The sequence below is a fragment of the Physeter macrocephalus genome, unplaced genomic scaffold (genome assembly GCF_002837175.3).
Source record: "Physeter macrocephalus isolate SW-GA unplaced genomic scaffold, ASM283717v5 random_571, whole genome shotgun sequence".
Taxonomy (NCBI): Eukaryota; Metazoa; Chordata; class Mammalia; order Artiodactyla; family Physeteridae; genus Physeter; species Physeter macrocephalus.
Window position 1 is genome coordinate 3,687 of NW_021145861.1, and position 16,276 is coordinate 19,962.

General features: G+C 51.0%; 1 protein-coding gene across 1 annotated transcript in view; it reads left to right on the forward strand.

The window, feature by feature from the left end:
* Nucleotides 1-16,276, forward strand: part of LOC102990085 (transforming acidic coiled-coil-containing protein 2) — a 48,040-nt gene that overhangs the window by 1,796 nt on the left and 29,968 nt on the right. Inside the window, exons 2-4 of the mRNA XM_028485826.2 lie at nt 694-830; nt 10,537-11,848; nt 15,679-15,739. Of these exons, the coding sequence (XP_028341627.1) occupies nt 694-830; nt 10,537-11,848; nt 15,679-15,739 (1,510 nt within the window). The remainder of the gene's footprint in view (nt 1-693; nt 831-10,536; nt 11,849-15,678; nt 15,740-16,276) is intronic.

Consider the following 16,276-nt stretch of genomic DNA (forward strand, 5'->3'; position numbering starts at 1 on the left):
AGCCTGCGGGCCCGGAGCCTGCGCCCCGCGAGGGGAGAGGCCACGGCGGTGAGAGGCCCGCCTACCGCAAAAAAAAAAAAAACAAAAAACACACAAAACAAAACAAAACAGGCTGCCCTCTTGGCCTTTCATCTCAGTAGAAGGGAAAGATCATTAACATGATTAGAAAGTGACTAAATCTATAATAACAAGTTTCGTGCTACGAAAGGAAGTCAGCGGGAGAGAATGATGGGGTGAGGAGGGGAGAGAGACCTGATGAGATTTTGTCTAGTGGAGTGGGTGTGTTGGAACCACAGCATCACAGAGTGTCCCTGGGAATGCTTCCATATCATTTTGCCTGAATTGTTGCCAAAATAATGCGAGCCAAAGTTGATCAAAAGATTCCACTGTTTGTATTTGCCACTAAGGCCAGAAATATGTATTTCGTGTAGAGCTGAGTTCAAAGACTCCGTCATTTGGGTGCAAAGCTGGTGATAACGTGATTCACTCCTGGGAATCACGCTGAGATGTGGCTTTGCTCACGGCTGGCCTCGGACCGTTTAATTGGGCAGTGAGACTGGTTGCACCGGTCCTGGGAGGGGTCATCAGGCCGTGCACTGCTCCCCAGCACTGGGCCCTCAGAGCCAACAGCCACAGAGCCGGCAGCCCCGGCCACTGTCTAACCTGCGCTTCCTCCCCCTCTCTCTCCATCAGGAGTTCTGACTCTGAAGAAGCATTTGAGACCCCGGAGTCAACGACCCCCGTCAAAGCTCCACCGGCCCCACCTCCGCCACCCTCTGAAGTCGTTCCAGAACCCGAGGTCAGCGCTCCGCCTCCCCCAGAAGAACCAGGTAACCAAGGATCAGGCGCCCCTGGGGGAGGCCTGGGGGCAGCCCTGCGGCTGAGCCCCAGGAAGACTCACAGTGGCTCCTCAGGGGACCCGGCTGGAGGAGGGCACACACCCCAGGGGGCTGGAGCTGCTTAGATTGTCACCCGTCTCTGGGGCCTCTCAGCTCCGGGCTTGGTTTGATGTGGTGTAAACTAAGGGTGCGGAGATACAGTGTGTTATTTTGTGTCTGCTTTGCAGGAGTTTAGGGGAGGCCTCTGGGGAAACCATGCATTTAACTCTGGGTGCCTTTCAGCTGACGTCCAGAACTGGGTTTGTGCGGGTCAGTGGGTCTTGGAATTCTCTGGTGCAGTCTTAGATTCTGATATTTGGCCCCTTGCTCCCATAAGAGTACTGGTTCTGGATCGCCCATGTGAGCCTGCATTTTTATTAAAAACGTAGCCCCTGTGGGCTTGGGAATGATAATTAGTAAATGGACGAGAAGCGAAAATGATGGATGGCTGAATCTGTGCAGGGATGACTCCTTTATTCCCCACTAACTTCAAACTATCCAGATTTCTTATCACTTTCCCACCCGCCCCCTAGCGTGACTTAGAACAAAGACCTTTATGTACCTTTCAGATGTGGTAATTACTGGGGGTGGGTGCATAGGACAGATCTCCTGTCCCAGCCTCCAGCCTGCCCAGCTGGCTGGAGTCATCTGTGTGCTTCCTTCAGTTACACAGCAGGGGTGGGACCACCTCAAGCATTAAAGTTTAACACGAGGCCTGGAAGGAGACGGGTATTGCTAGGAATGGCCTCACAAGCTGGTCAGGGGGCCAGGTGGTCTCAGAAATGGCCGTACAGGCCAATCAGGGGGCCAGGTAGTACCGTCTTCAGAGCCGGACAGCCTCAGCTGGACCCTGAACTTCAGAGGGCCCCATTCTGGCCTTCCTGGGGCCACAGCCCTCGCAGTGAGATAAGTCTGCAGAGCCAAACTCCTCCTGGACCGTGTTCTGGATAGCTGGGAGCAGCCACTTCCTGGGCCCACCCCGTCCCCATCTCCTGGCCCATCTTCCCAAGGCTGACCGTGCCCACGTTTGCACCCTTCGGCCAAGGAGATGGCAAGGACGGGGCCGCGACTTACAGGTGGGCTGTCCACACACCTGTGCTCGAGGCTGCCCCTGGTGAGGGATGGAGGTTGGGGAGAGAAGGAGCAGGCCAGGGGCCCGGCCTGCATTTGTACTCTCGCCCTGGCCAGGAGCCAGGTGAACTGCAAAATAAAAAACCATTTTGACCTTAATGTTGGTTTTAGAAAGAAATGGATGGGATTCTTTCTACCCGCTCTGGCTTCAATCTGGCCGTAGTTTTAGGGCAGATACTCCTGGAGCTTTGTTCCTAAGCAAATGTGCTCCGTGGTGCTGGGGGGAAAGGCGAGACACCTTTGCTGGTGTCTGATAAATGCAGTTTTCATATTCTCCCCTTTTGACAGCTTATCAGTTAGTAGTACCTGATGCTGCAAAGTTCGTTTAGGCACTGAGCTCTGGGAGGGTAATTATTGGAATTTATTTGATTTTAAGGTGGGGAAGAAGCAGGAAGGGCTGCTTACATTTCTCAGGAAGTCGTTTGCACCCCAACTTTCTTTCATATAATAAAGAATGTAAAAATTCCATTTCCTATAATATTGTAAAAAACTCGCCCCAAGGTTTTAATGGAAAGTGGCTGAATGACAAACACATTTTAATCCTTAGGTCAAATGTGCAATTAAGAATAAATTATTCTTTTTTATGGGTATAATAAGTTCATGCCTATACATGTGTGGGATACCTTAGGAAAGATGTCAGAAGAAGAATGAAGGCCGAGGACAGTGCGTGGTCCACCCCCAAGCGCCATGCAGGGTCCAGAGGACGGTCATTGCTGTGGGCATGTGTGCGACCTGTGGGATTTCCAGTCACGTATCGCTTCTGGGGTTGGTTTGCCACCTCTGTTCTTTTCTTCAGCCTGTCTTTGTTCCTTCTGCCTGACTTCTCTTTCAACAAAGCAAAGAACAATCTCCATCCTTAAACACACACCCACATGCATGCACAACACTCACCTCTTGCTTAGATGGCAATTTTTGAAAGGATGAACACTATGGAGGATTAAGAGAGAACCCCCAACAGAAGGGGTTGGAGCCGTGAATTGCCATGAGCCACAGCCCCATGGAACTTTTGATTACACTGGTTGGAGTCTGACGTTATGCTTCTCCTCCTTGGAAAACTACAATGAGGCTAAATGTATGCGGATTATACAATAAGGACGTTTACGGTCGGGACTGTGTCTGCCTAAAGCCCCCCTCGTCTTGGGCTGTACAAAGATCCTTCTGATTTTTCGCACTCATTAGAAAAGTCTGCTGGTCCCTTCTGTGGACAGCATGGGGCAGTACAGACGAAAGAGGCGCTGTGCTTGCTTGTGGAGGTGGCTAGAGGAGAAGAAAGCTTCCTTCTGGGAACCGAGGGAGAGAGAGGGCAAGAGAGGAAAATCTACCACTTGGTTTGCCTCTGCAGAGTGCCTGCGATGTTGCTGAAGGTGCCAAAAGAACCACATGAAATAGTAGATGAGACCTTTGGCTGTGAATAAAGACGTGATTTTTTCCCCCTGGAAACTTTATTTTACAAAATAATCCGTCACCTTACCTTGGGTCCTGCCAGCGTGATTGTGCTGCACGGGACAGGATAATGGGCGAGATGTGGCTGGCCGCCATGGGTCTGCCACTCGTCTGGGCTGTGCCAGGGTGTGGCTTATCTGAGCCCAGTTTTCTTTTTCTTTTTTTTTTTTTAATAACTGACCTAAGATTTTTTTAATGATTGTACGATTTTACTAGTTAGTAGGTAAATATACATTCCAGAGGCTCTTAGCATTTACCATTGATTAACATAGTCTAACTAGGGATGGTCACTCAAGCCTTTATGGCTTTTATTTCAATGGCTTTATAATTCTTGCATAGTTGGTTAAAACTGATGGTTTAGCTCATGATACAAAAACATGTAATTACCCTATGTGAATTAGTCGTTAAATCTTATTTTCAGCGAGGACATGATTTTACCTTAGCTTGCTATGTTATAGACAGATTAACTAAAAAATAAAAGTGAAATTAACCTCTTTAATTGAAAAGAAACGGGAGAAAATTAATTTGAAAAGTTACATGCACCCCATTGTTCATAGCAGCACTATTTACAATAGCCAAGACGTGGAAGCAAACCAAGTGTCCATCGACAGATGAATGGACAAAGAAGATGCAGTGCATATACACAGTGGAATACCGCCCAGCCATTAAAAAAGAACAAAATAATGCCATTTGCAGCAACATGGACGCACCCAGAGACCATCATATTAAGTGAAGTAAGCCAGACAGAGAAAGACAAACATCCTATAATATCACTTATATGTGGAATCCAAAAAAAATGATACAAATGAACTTATTTACAAAACAGAAATAGACCCACAGACATAAGAAACAAACCTACGGTTACCAGAGGGGATAGCCGGGGCGGGGTGGGGGGGGAGTGGGAGGTAAATTAGGAGTTTGGGATTAACATAAACACACTACTGAGTGCAAAATAGTTCAACAAGGACCTACTGTAGAGCACAGGGAACTATTTTCAGTGTCTTGCAATAACCTATAATGGGAAAGAATCTGAAAAAGAAAAAACAACAAAAAATATATATATATAAGGGAATCACTTTCTGAGCCCAGTTTTCTTATCTGTAAAATGAAGCAGGTGACCTGTGAGTCCTCTGAGAGCCTTCCCAATCTGACTTTTCATGGCTCTGTGATCGGGACGCATGGCTGCTCTACAGTGGCTGCATTATTAGAACTCAAAACTGGCCACTGAAGGACATAATTAAACGTCACATAATTAAATAATAGCTCCATTTAGTGTCTGCCATGTGCCAGTCCCGTGCCAGGTTCTTAGCAAGTTTCATCCCATCTCAGGCAAGGGAATGAACCGCAGTGCTCACAGCACCCCTGTACTGGGCATCTCGTCGCCTGCTTGCCAGTGAGATGTGGGGCTCCTGGACCTTGCCCTTGGTCTCAACACAAGTGAGGGCCTGTGGGATCAGAATCCCCGCTTCTCACTCCCTTCCATTTAGAAATCAGGTTCTCTCTGTGCAGGCGAGATAAGCCGGTACATCCGAGGCAGAGGGTAGGCCACGCGGTTGCCAGGTGGGTGGTGAGTAGATGGTCAGTGAGGGAAGCCTGTCTGTGAGACCAGGGGTGGGTTTCCATCCTGCAGTTGCCCTCCCTCTGGAGACGTGGCTCCCCATGGGGGAAGCGCTGTTTGCTCATTCTAGCTGGGAGGACGCCCAGCACGGGGAAGGCCGGTGTGGGGGGCCTTGGAGGTGACCGGAGCCGCCCGTGCCCTGCTTGACCTCGACCTTTCCTCACTGCTCCACGGGAAGGGTGGCCTCGTTGAGGCTCCACTTGTGCTCCACGTGGCCGTGTGTGGACTGCTGTCTGCAGACTGACCCAGAAGGGAGCTTACTGCACCCAGGGGCTTCTGTTTTCACCTCTCAGGACTCAGTCTCCATACATATTGTCACTTGCTTTCATCTCCTCTGAGGTTGCAGTGCAGGGTGCCCCCCGCAGAGAGACAGGAAGCCTCCTGGTATCAGGCGAGGCATCTGAGAGCCCGGCCAGGCGAGGGCCCTTCCCATCCTGGGGCAGGGGCACAGGAGTGGGGTCACGGTGGCGTGTGTAAGAGTTGGGGCCCACGGCTGCTGTTTTCCTGGCGCTGCTGTACCCGGGACTAGGTGCTTACGTGCTCCTCCTGTTTCATCCTCACAAGAATGCCCGATTTATGGCTGAGGCTCAGAGGAGTTGAATAACCTGCCAGGGGTGGCCCTGGGCACCTTGGGTGGGCACACCAAGAACCTGGCAGGGCCCTGAGCCTCTGGACTCACATCTTCTGCCCTTAATGACCTCGCTGGAGGATCTTGACTGCACTCAACATCCAGCTCAGGTGGACCAACCTGTTTTCACAGAGAATTTCTCCCTCTCTAAACAGAGTCACCCTGGTCGATAGTTGTCGTGACCCACAGAGCCTCGAGCAGGGCAGTTCCCCCTCAGCCTTTGGGAACTGAGTGCAGGTTTGAGAGCATAGACGTGGGAGAGCAGGGCAGATGTCCAGGAAGCAGCGGGCACAGACCTGCCAGGTGTGGAGGTCCTCGGGACCCAGCAGGGTCTGCGTGAGAGTCCGGAGGCCTGCCGGCTCTGGGAGAGAAGCCGGTTTTGCATGGGCTGCCTGCCTCTCTTGCTGGTCCGTTCTGGGTTTAGTGACCACATCAGAGAGTGGACACACAGGGACCGCATCTGCCTGTCACTTCCACCCGCCCTGACGTCTCACCCCGCTGAGTCCCCATAAGCAATCAGAACTCACCTCAAAGATCAGTCCAAGCCATCCAGGCTGATCCTCCAAGCCATATGTGTGGCCACATGTGAAAACATTGCCCCTGGAGGTGTGAAGAACTAGACTGGGTCCTGATAGGAAGCAGGTGACATGAGCTAGCCCGGGCCCGACTTCCCTGCTCTAGGAGCCACCCGTGGCACCTGTGAAAAGGGGCGTTGCGAGCCCTGATCCCAGCGCTGCTGAACTGCTTCGCCAGGGAGGAGCCAGAAGTTGGGGTGTCAGTGAGCGTCTCAGGTGTGTCCTACAATAGGCAAGTTTGGGAAACGTTGGATTCATCACGGACTTGCTCTGAGCTGCCCACAGCTGCCGGCAAAATGCCGCCTGAGGGCTGAGTAAGGCTCCATTTATCTCTCATTAGCCTACTTAAAACGGAGGCCTTTTCCAGAATAAACATGATTGACTGCAATCGATTATAATTCACATACTTGGAAGGATGTAGAGCTAGGCTCCCCGTGTACAAGACCACTTACGCTTGATATACTGGATGAAGCTAAGCGTCTGAGTGCAGGGGTGCCTTGTGTTGGCACCTTTAGGCCTCTGGGCCTGTGGGTTCCCGCCCAGGGTGATCTGGCTGGGGGTGGGGTGGGGGGAGGCGGAGGGAGAAGCACAACACAGCTGGCAGTACGTGCTCCGGTTAGCAATAGGCAGCAAGGCTAAGGGATGTGGCCTTTGAAGACAGTAGTGTGAGAGTTGGGTGACATCGGTTGCCCCTTGTTGGCTTTCTCCCTTTCCTTGGAATTCCCTCTTGTTTCCAAACACATTTCTTTTTGCCTTAGCTCGGGGATTGTATTGCCTATAGCACAGTTAGGGACTGCAGTGTGTGCCCTCGAGTTCATATGTTGAAGCCCTAACCCCCCAATGTGACTGTATTTGAAGGTAGGACCTTTAAGGAGGTGACGAAGGTTAAATGAGGTCGTAAGGCACTAACCTATTAGGGCTGGAGTCCCTGTAAGAAGAGGAGGAGATGTTAGGGATGAGCTCACACAGAGCAAAGGCCGTGTGAGGACACAGGGAGAAGATGGCCATCAGCAAGTCAAGGAGAAACCAAACCTGTGGACCCCTTGACCTTGCACTTCCAGCCTCCAGAGCTGTGTTCTTTAAGCCCTTTGGTCTGTGGACTTTGTTCTGGTGGCCTGAGCTGACTGATACGTCGGGCACCACCTAGCAATCCTTTGGGTATCATGAACCAAAGATGCTGATTTTGTCCTCAGACTGAGCCAGAACCTGAAGCCGGGACAAGGCGTTGGTCTCCAGGGCAAGCGTGGCCCGGGTCTGCGCTGGTGGGATGCAGCAGGCAGAGGACGTGTGCACGTGGCTGGATCCTTCCTTCCCTCTGTGTCCACAGCATGCCCCGCAGTGGCTGACGTATAGGAGGCACCCAGATTGTTTGACGTATAGGAATGAATGAATAAATTGTCTTCATGCAGATATGATGTATGGACATTTAGAAATCCAGTGGGGGGGACCGGGAATCCAGCTGGACCACACTTGCTTTGGAAAATCAAGGCCTGCACGTGGCAGTGACCCATTTCTCTGGTCTAAAGTTTTCTCTGAAGAACATCGAAGGGCCCTCCCAGCCCTGCTCTGGTCAACAGACAATAAAACAGTGGTTCTCAACCAGGGATTATTGTGCCCCCCCGCCAGGGAACATTTGGTAATTTCTAGACACATTTTTGTTGTCACAGCTTGGGGTGGGGGGATGCTAACGGCATCTATAGTGTGCAGGAGCCAAGGATTCTGCTAGATGTCCTACAATGGACAGGATGGGCCCCCTGCGACAAAGTACTAACCATCCTGAGATGGCCGCAGTGCTGAGGCTGAGAAACCCCGCGTCAAGACTCGATTTCCTGGTCCATGATGATTTAATTAGATATGTCACTTCTAAAGAGGAAAGCCACATTAAGCAGTCAGAGAGCTTTTCTTCTGGGGAAAACAAGTTAGCAGATGGTTAAGCTGAATATCTGCTGACTGTTGCACGGTTTGGGGAGAACTCCTGACATCTGAAGGGCCTCGAAAGGCTTCCTTCTTCAGGCTGCTGGGGTATGCATAGCAGCCTGAGAGCAGGTCACCAGTTGTGGGCCTTGCTTTGGAAATGATGGGCTGGGCTGAGGCCCTTTCTCTCTCCTGCAAGGCCGACTTGAAACACCTGGTCCTCTGAGTCCCCCGGTCCTTCGGTGCCCTCTGTACTGTGTGTCCAGGGCAGGAAGGGGAGGCAACTGCTGATGCGAGGATGGGGTGCCGGAGGGTGCCAGTTTCTGGAGGAAATAGGGAGGGAGTCGGTTGTAGAAAGAAGAAGGGCGGGGACATCTTTTGAGATGAGAATGAAGCAGGAGTGTTTTCGAGACACGGAGGACTCTTTTGGCAAAAAGGGTTGAGAGACTTCAAGCAAGTGCTCTCCATCTTCTAGGACATCTGCTCCAAGTAGGGCCTGGGGTGGCTTTGGATGCAGAAGGGAAGGGAAGGTTTGAAACCATGGCTGGTGAATAGACCTGCTTCCAGAAAGTGATCTCAATGCCAGAGGCATTTATTGAGCCGGCAAAAGAAAGTGTGACAAGTCCAGGGAAAACGAAGATAAATCAGACCAGTTCCTGAACTCAGGAGGCTGGCAGTTTCCTCGTGTTGTCTTCCCCTCCTGCGGTTCTCTGCTAAGTGCTCACCACCTCGGGGTGTGCTGCCGTGAGCATGAACTGCTCTGCGAAAAATCTACGGTAGGAAGCCAGTTTGGGTGTAAGTGAGCATTTCTCAAACCTTGTTTGTTCGTTGGAATGAGGGATTAGGGCTGCGAGATTTAGCAAACAAAAATACAGAGCGTCCAATTAAATTAGAATCGCAGATAGACAGTGAGTGACTGGGACTTGGGACATATTTATACTAAAAAATGTATTCTTTTATCCTAAATGCAAATTTAACTGAACATCCTATATTTTATCTGGCAACCCACGGCAAGGGGTGGGGTGGGTGCTGCAGGATATAACTCCTGACAGGGGAATGCCATCCCAGGTCATATATGTGCCAGCTCTTTTTTTTTTTTTTTTTTTTCTTTTCTTTTTTTGGCCACTCCACACAGCATGCGGGATCTTAGTTCCCCGACCAGGGATCGAAACGACGCCCCCTACGGTGGAAGCCCGGAGCCTTAACCACTGGACCGCCGGGGAAGTCCCTGTGCCGGCTCTTGAATTCCTTCTTCTGCAGACCACTTTGCAGCATTTTCTCCCCTGTGTCTAGGGACACGTTTTCAGTTTTCTGGCCAATCGTCTTCTGGCATCTGACTGCCCGGGACAGCTGTGAAGCCAGAAGTGCATGCGAGGCGCCGCCCGGTGCAGGCAGAGCCCAGAGCAGCCAAGCCAAGGCCAGACTGGCCGCATTGGAGAGAGAATGGATGAGAGGGAAGGCCAAGAAGAGGAGCATGGCAGGCAGGGTTGGAGGGAGAGATCACGGGGCACCCTGGAGTCGGGACAGGTGGCAGACGGGGCCAGCTCATTCCTGCTGCAGTTGCCCGGGGGCCTCCAGATAAAGGCTCTGATGAGTCAAGAGCAGGCTGGATGATGATAGCAACTAGTGTTTACCAAAGGCTCACTATGCTTTACTTGCATATTTCTCTCTCTTCCTTTCCTGCTCCTCTCCTTTACTTTAGCCACAGTGGCCGCTGATATTTCTGCAGCACACCAGGTGTGCACCTACCCCAGGGCCTTTGCACTTGCTGTTCCCTTTGCCTAGGATGCTTCCCCCCGCAGGTATCCCCCTGGTTCACGCCTTTCCCTCGTTTCTGATCTTGGCTTCAGTGTTTCCTCCTTGGAGGGCTTTGCCCAGCTGCCTTATTTTAAAATTGCAACACCCCGCCCCTGGCTTTCTTTTTCTCCATAGCACTCGTCACCGTCCGACGGTCCTCCGTACGTTTTACTTGTTTATTGTTTCTTGACTGTCTTCTCCCTAAAGAATGTAACTTCCAGGAGGGCAAAGATTTCGTTCATTGCTGAATACGCAACGCCCAGAACCGGTGCTTTGTTTGATCAGGCACTTGGTAAACGTGTTTTGAATGACAGATGATTTGAGCTATTCCTTATTGCTCCCACTTTACAGATGAGAGAGCTGAGGGTCAGCTTGTCCAGACCCTGGAGCCAATGGGTGAGAGCAGGGTTTGTACCCAAGCAGCGTGCCTGTCCAGTGGTGGGTGGGTCGGCCTGGGGCTCTGGTGTTAGAGGGTTAGAGTCTGGCATGAGATGCGAGACTGTCCGAAATGTCCTGTGTCCTTCAGTGACGGCTTTGTCTCCGTTTCCTCAGGATGTGGCTCTGAGCCGGTCTGTGTCCCCGATGGCCCCCGCAGCAGCTCGGTGGAAGGAAGTCCTTTCCGTCCTCCGACACACTCCTTCTCCTCTGTCTTCGATGAGGACAAGCCGATAGCCAGCAGTGGGGCTTACAACTTGGACTTTGACAACATCGAGCTGGTGGATAATTTTCAGACCTTGGAGCCTCGCTCCTCGGACTCTAAGAATCAGGATTGCAAGGTGAACTCGCGGAGGAAGTCCACGGACTCTGTCCCCATCTCTAAGTCGACGTTATCCCGCTCCCTCAGCCTTCAAGCCAGTGACTTTGATGGTGCTTCTTGCTCAGGCAGTCCCGAGGCCGCGGCCCCGGCCCCAGATGCACATAGCACGGGTTCGAGCAGTGCTTCCAGTACCCTTAAGCGAACTAAGAAACCGAGGCCACCTTCCTTAAAAAAGAAACAGACCACTAAGAAACCCCCTGAAACCCCCCCAGTGAAAGAGACACAGCAAGAGCCAGCCGAAGAGAGTCCCGACCCCAGCGAGGAGAATCGAATAGCCGAGACAAAAACGGAATCGGCCAAGACGGAAGGTTCCGGACCAGCCTTATCCGAGGAGGCACCCGTAGAACCTGCTGCTGTGCCCAAGGCTGCCTGCCCTCTGGACTCCGAGGGTGCAGAAGGGGCCATCCCCCCAGCTCCTGGGGGTGGCAGAGTACAGAACTCACCCCCCGTTGGAAGGAAGACATTGTCTCCTGCCACGACCCCAGAGGTGGTGGAGGTGTCCCCATTGGATAGTGGGGGGCAAGAGGTCTCCCCAGCCAAAGGCCTCTCAGTGAGGCTGGAGTTTGACTATTCTGAGGACAGGGGTAGTTGGGACACCCAGCAGGAAAACCCCCCTCCCACCAAAAAGACAGGCAGAAAGCCGGTTGCCAAAATGCCCCTAAGGAGGCCAAAGATGAAAAAAACACCCGAAAAACTCGACAACACTCCTGCCTCGCCTACCCGGTCCCCTGCTGAACCCAATGACATCCCTATCGCTAAAGGTACCTACACCTTTGATATTGACAAGTGGGATGACCCCAATTTTAACCCTTTTTCTTCCACCTCAAAAATGCAGGAGTCTCCCAAACTGCCCCAACAGTCATACAACTTTGACCCGGACGCCTGTGATGAGTCCACTGACCCCTTTAAGACATGCTCTAAGACCCCCAGCTCACCTTCTAAATCCCCAGCCTCCTTTGAGATCCCAGCCAGTGCCATCGAAGCCAATGGAGTGGACGGGGATGGGCTGAACAAGCCCGCCAAGAAGAAGAAGACGCCCCTCAAGACGTAAGTTCAGGGGTGCAGGTGGTAAGATCGGAGTCGGGGCTGGGCATTGGCTGTGATTGTTGCTCACGTGCCTGGACGACCCGTCCCCCATTTGCTGCAGCGCCACCATGTTTGCGGCAGGATACCTGTTTTCATTCCTCTCTGCACCCACGGTGGTGGCTTTTCCCATCCACACATCCCGTTGGGTCTAGAGTCATTGATCCTTTGCCTCAATTAGTCAGTGGTCTAAAGCTTTACTTGTAGCTGAAGAGCTGACTTTCAACTTCAGGAGAGTGTGGGATCCATGGAAAGGGAGCAGCCCAGTGGAGGTCTGGTCAGCCTCCCTGTTGGTGACTTGGCATTTTCCGTTTAACACATGAATTGCTTTTTGGAGTGGCCTCAAAACTAAGAGATCTGCCCTTATATTATTAAAATTTGTAGTGTTTGTTTCTGCCCATTAAGGAGTCATTAGCCCAGGGGGCAAACACAGTAGGCTTGGGAAGCCCTTGAGAGAGAGAGAGGTCTGGTCTGGGCCCCTTCCTGTACCCCAGCTAACATGTAAGAAGCACGCCGGTTTGTCTTCACCCCTGTGTAGCCATCTTCATAGATGAGCGTCCACAGGCCCTGTAGGTCCAGAAAAGATCGATGGAACCGGAAAGGGAAAAGCAGTCCCCACGGTCCCCAGGAGGCCATTCATAACCAGGTCTGCTATCCAAACACTGGCCAAGTAGATTGTGCATAACACTACGTGTCCATGCCTCTGGAATTCATCCCAAGACCCAGCTCCAACTTGGATGGCTACCGGTCCATCCTCAGGACTTTGGTCCAAGTGTAGGTGGTTTGGTGCTTGGAGCTTTTCTCCACTCATGGAGTATCGTCAATAATTTAACAAGGCCAAGGAGACCGGGCTTCTGGCGGCAACTCAGCAGAACAGGCCATGGCTGCTGGGCCCCTCCGAGTCTGCCTGGTACAAATCGAGATAGGGTGACCTGTTCACCTCTCGTTCTGGCCTCCCCCAAGCATTTAACATTTGAGAAGAACCCGAGGCTTCCCGAGAAGAAGGTCTCTAAGCAGGCTTTGGCCTTGGATCACCTTACCTCTGTCTGGTGTTGGATAGAGGAAACAGTCCTGGCCAAAAATGGGACTTGTCTTAGATCAGCTGCCAAACCAGGCCCTCCTTAAAGATTCCGTAGCATCTTTGTTGGAAGCTTTGTTTTAAGCCTCAAACCAGAGAAATCTGAAATGCCCGAATCACAAAGCTAATCTCTCATTTTGGGGATGAGAGCCAGTTTGTAGCCACCACCTCTTCCTTCCCTGCAGATAGCTTGGTTCTATTCTGTTCTATCATCAGAGATAGCTAACCGAGGTTGGGGAAGCTAACCCGTCTCCAGGTCTTACCTCTAGGGCGGATGGCTTGGAATCCTACACTGGGGTGACAAAGCTCTTTGAGCCACCAACACTTTATGGGATAACTGGAACCAAGAGAGGAAGGCGTTCTCTGACAGCCCCTCTCCAAAAAGCTGGGATGTAGCCCACACTTCCAAGCAGAACAGTGGATGGCTGTTGTATCCTAACCCATTAATAACCAGTTGTCTGCAGATTTATCTTTTTTGTCAGTTCCTTCTGTCTGTCTCTCTTTTTCTTTGTCTTCTTGTCTTAGGATGGTTGAAGATGTGATGTCTGTATGTTCTCTGTTGTAAGTAAATTAAATGGAATCTGCCTCTTACACCAAATGTGCTTTATTCTGCCTTTGTTTTTGCTTCCAAGCTCTTTTTATTTCCTTTCCATGGCTGCTCCTTACGTGTTTCTGTGGCGGGCCTGGGAATGATGGGGCATGGGGCTTCCCGGTAGCAGAGGTTATTTCTCTGTTTCATAGTGATTAGCATAAATGAAACTGCTTGGCTGTGAAAACATGATTATCCAACATCAGCCTGCTTGTCAGGAATGGAAGTTTTTTTTCCCCATGCTTATCGGATGTCTTCATCTGAAACCCATACGTTTTTTTCTTCACTCTCATCCCATTCTTTCATTTTAAATTGGGCGATTGCTTTCAAAGTATTGTGGCTTCACGTTAAAATAACCACCCAGTCCAACCACAGGCAGCAACTGCTACTGCTTGTTCTGGCTACAGGTGAAGCAGGAATGTTTGAGCTGTTTCAAATGGAGACTCTGCTGGGAGCCCCCTGAAATGCAGGGTCAGCTCAGTGGAGCACACGGCCGTGAGAGCCATCGCCAGGCTGCTCTGGGTCAGCAGGACCGGGCCGGGTGTCAGCATGCCATCTGGGGGTCGCCTTGTGGAGGGAGATAGGGCAACAGAGCAGACCACCGCTGTGCCTGTACTGCTTTGCCTCCCTGGCCAGGAGAGATCCTGTGGGCTGCTCCTGGGGGCCCAAGGACAGGCACTTTCTCTGCCGCTCCATTATTCCACGAGGAGCCGGCCTGGCCCCGGACGTCCAGCAGCCCCGGGATAGGGCAGAGTCTCTCAGGCTCTCTTCTGCCCAAGGGATTTCTTTGGTATTTTAGAGCCATTTAGCAACTGTAAAATACACAGTTGTATATTTATATGCATGGATAAATATATGCTTCAAGCTGTGATTGCACTGTTCACATGGCAGATGTCATAAATGCTGTAAATAACCATTTATGGTATTTCTTTCATGACTGAAAGCCATTGTTGGAGCGTTTTATTCCAGAGAACACAAGGAGGAACTTGGTGCCAATTTGCTCTGTCCACCCAGTTAACGTTTAGAGCTGGGGAGGGGAGGGGGGTGGTCTAAGGTGAGGGGGACCCCCGCACAAGCCCTTGGCCTTGCTGGGGGCAGGACCAGATACCACGGAGGGGCCTGAGACCAGGGGGCAGGGGCCCGTCTGCAGGTGGAGAAGCCTCCATTCTGATCGTGGAAATGAACCCCTGACCACCCAGTAGACTTCACGGAGCCATCTGTGCTAAAAGTCCCTTCCTTCTGACTCCTCTGGAGTCTGAGCTGATGTTTCCTTTGCCTAGGTCCTCCCCTCCCCCTCAGCCCCCAGTTATTTATATGAGGGGGAAAAAAAAGAGAGACCAGAGTTGTTAGTCGTGGTTAGGAAAGACATTTTTAAAAAAATGGTTTCATCTCCGAAAAAGAGTTCTGGAGATTGGTTGCACAACAATGTGAGTGTGCTTTACACTACTGAACTGTCCACTTAAAAGCGCTGAAGATGGTAAATTTTATGTCATGTGTATTCTACCATAATTAAAAAAAAAAAAGATCTCACCCCTCGCCCTGCCTTTAGTCAGAATCCCACCCAGAAGTCCAGAGGTGCGGGATTCCATTAGGCTCAGAGTTCCTGCACGTAGGAGGGAATCTATCTGCCAGTTCTCCCTGAAGACCCAGAACTTTCCTTCCTGTTCCTGCACGGCTCCTTCAGTTGTTTGAGTGCTGTGTCGGCTTGGTCTTCTGTGAACTGGATCCTGTTAATTGGTGTCACGAACTGACATCCCCTCCCCCATCTTAGTTGGTTCAGACATTCCTGGATGAATCCAGATCTATTAATCTGCTCACCAGAATCTGCTTTTTTGAAATAAGAACATCTGGGTAAATTTAGCTTCATTTTCTGGGTCAGCTCTCCAAAATGGCATCTTTTCAAAGATTTCCAGCTTGATGACTCTTTCCCTCGGGGGCAATAATAATATCTGTTAAAAAGTCGGAATGGATTGTCGGTGTGGACGTCTTTCAGTTGGTGTTGGAGTGGTGTAGACTGGAGGGTGGTCTGGGTCAGATACTCAGCAGTCAGACGCTCTGGGCCTCAGTCGGCTCTGGAATGTTCTGTGCCTCTGTCTGTTGTGTTTACATTTTCCATTTTGTTTCCAGTGACACATTTAGGGTGAAAAAGTCGCCAAAACGGTCTCCTCTCTCTGATCCACCTTCTCAGGTATAATGTTCCTTTGATACTTGTGATTTTATCCCTCACTCGGGAAGATAAGGCTGATGTGTTTTTATTCCCCATTAGTCAATAAGAGTTTTCTTTTCTGCTGATCATGCCCCTCTCCTTGCCCCCCTACATGGAGGGTCCCTCAGTGTTTGCAAGACATTGTTTTGATCCCTTTCCTTGGGGAGGCATCAGAGTATGTCCCAAGAATAGGCAGATGTTCAGGAAAAATGTCAGTTGGATTCTCTGGGAGTCCTGCTGGTCCATTTTGGCCAGTTAGTCTGCTGAGAACTTACTTGAATATCAGATTGCGGAAGTCTGTTGAGGTAAACGCGTATATAGTGAGAAGGAGATGAATATGTGTCAGGGACACTGGATTATGTAACCAGGATCAGGATGGGGGAGATAAAGGGCTTTCATCCCCTGCAGAAGTGGGGGCTTGGGCTCTTTCTTCATACGAGTCCCTGTCTCCCTCTACCTAGTTCCTCTACCAAATATACGCCATTTCTTCTACCCTGTTTACAGACCAAGAAGGGTACC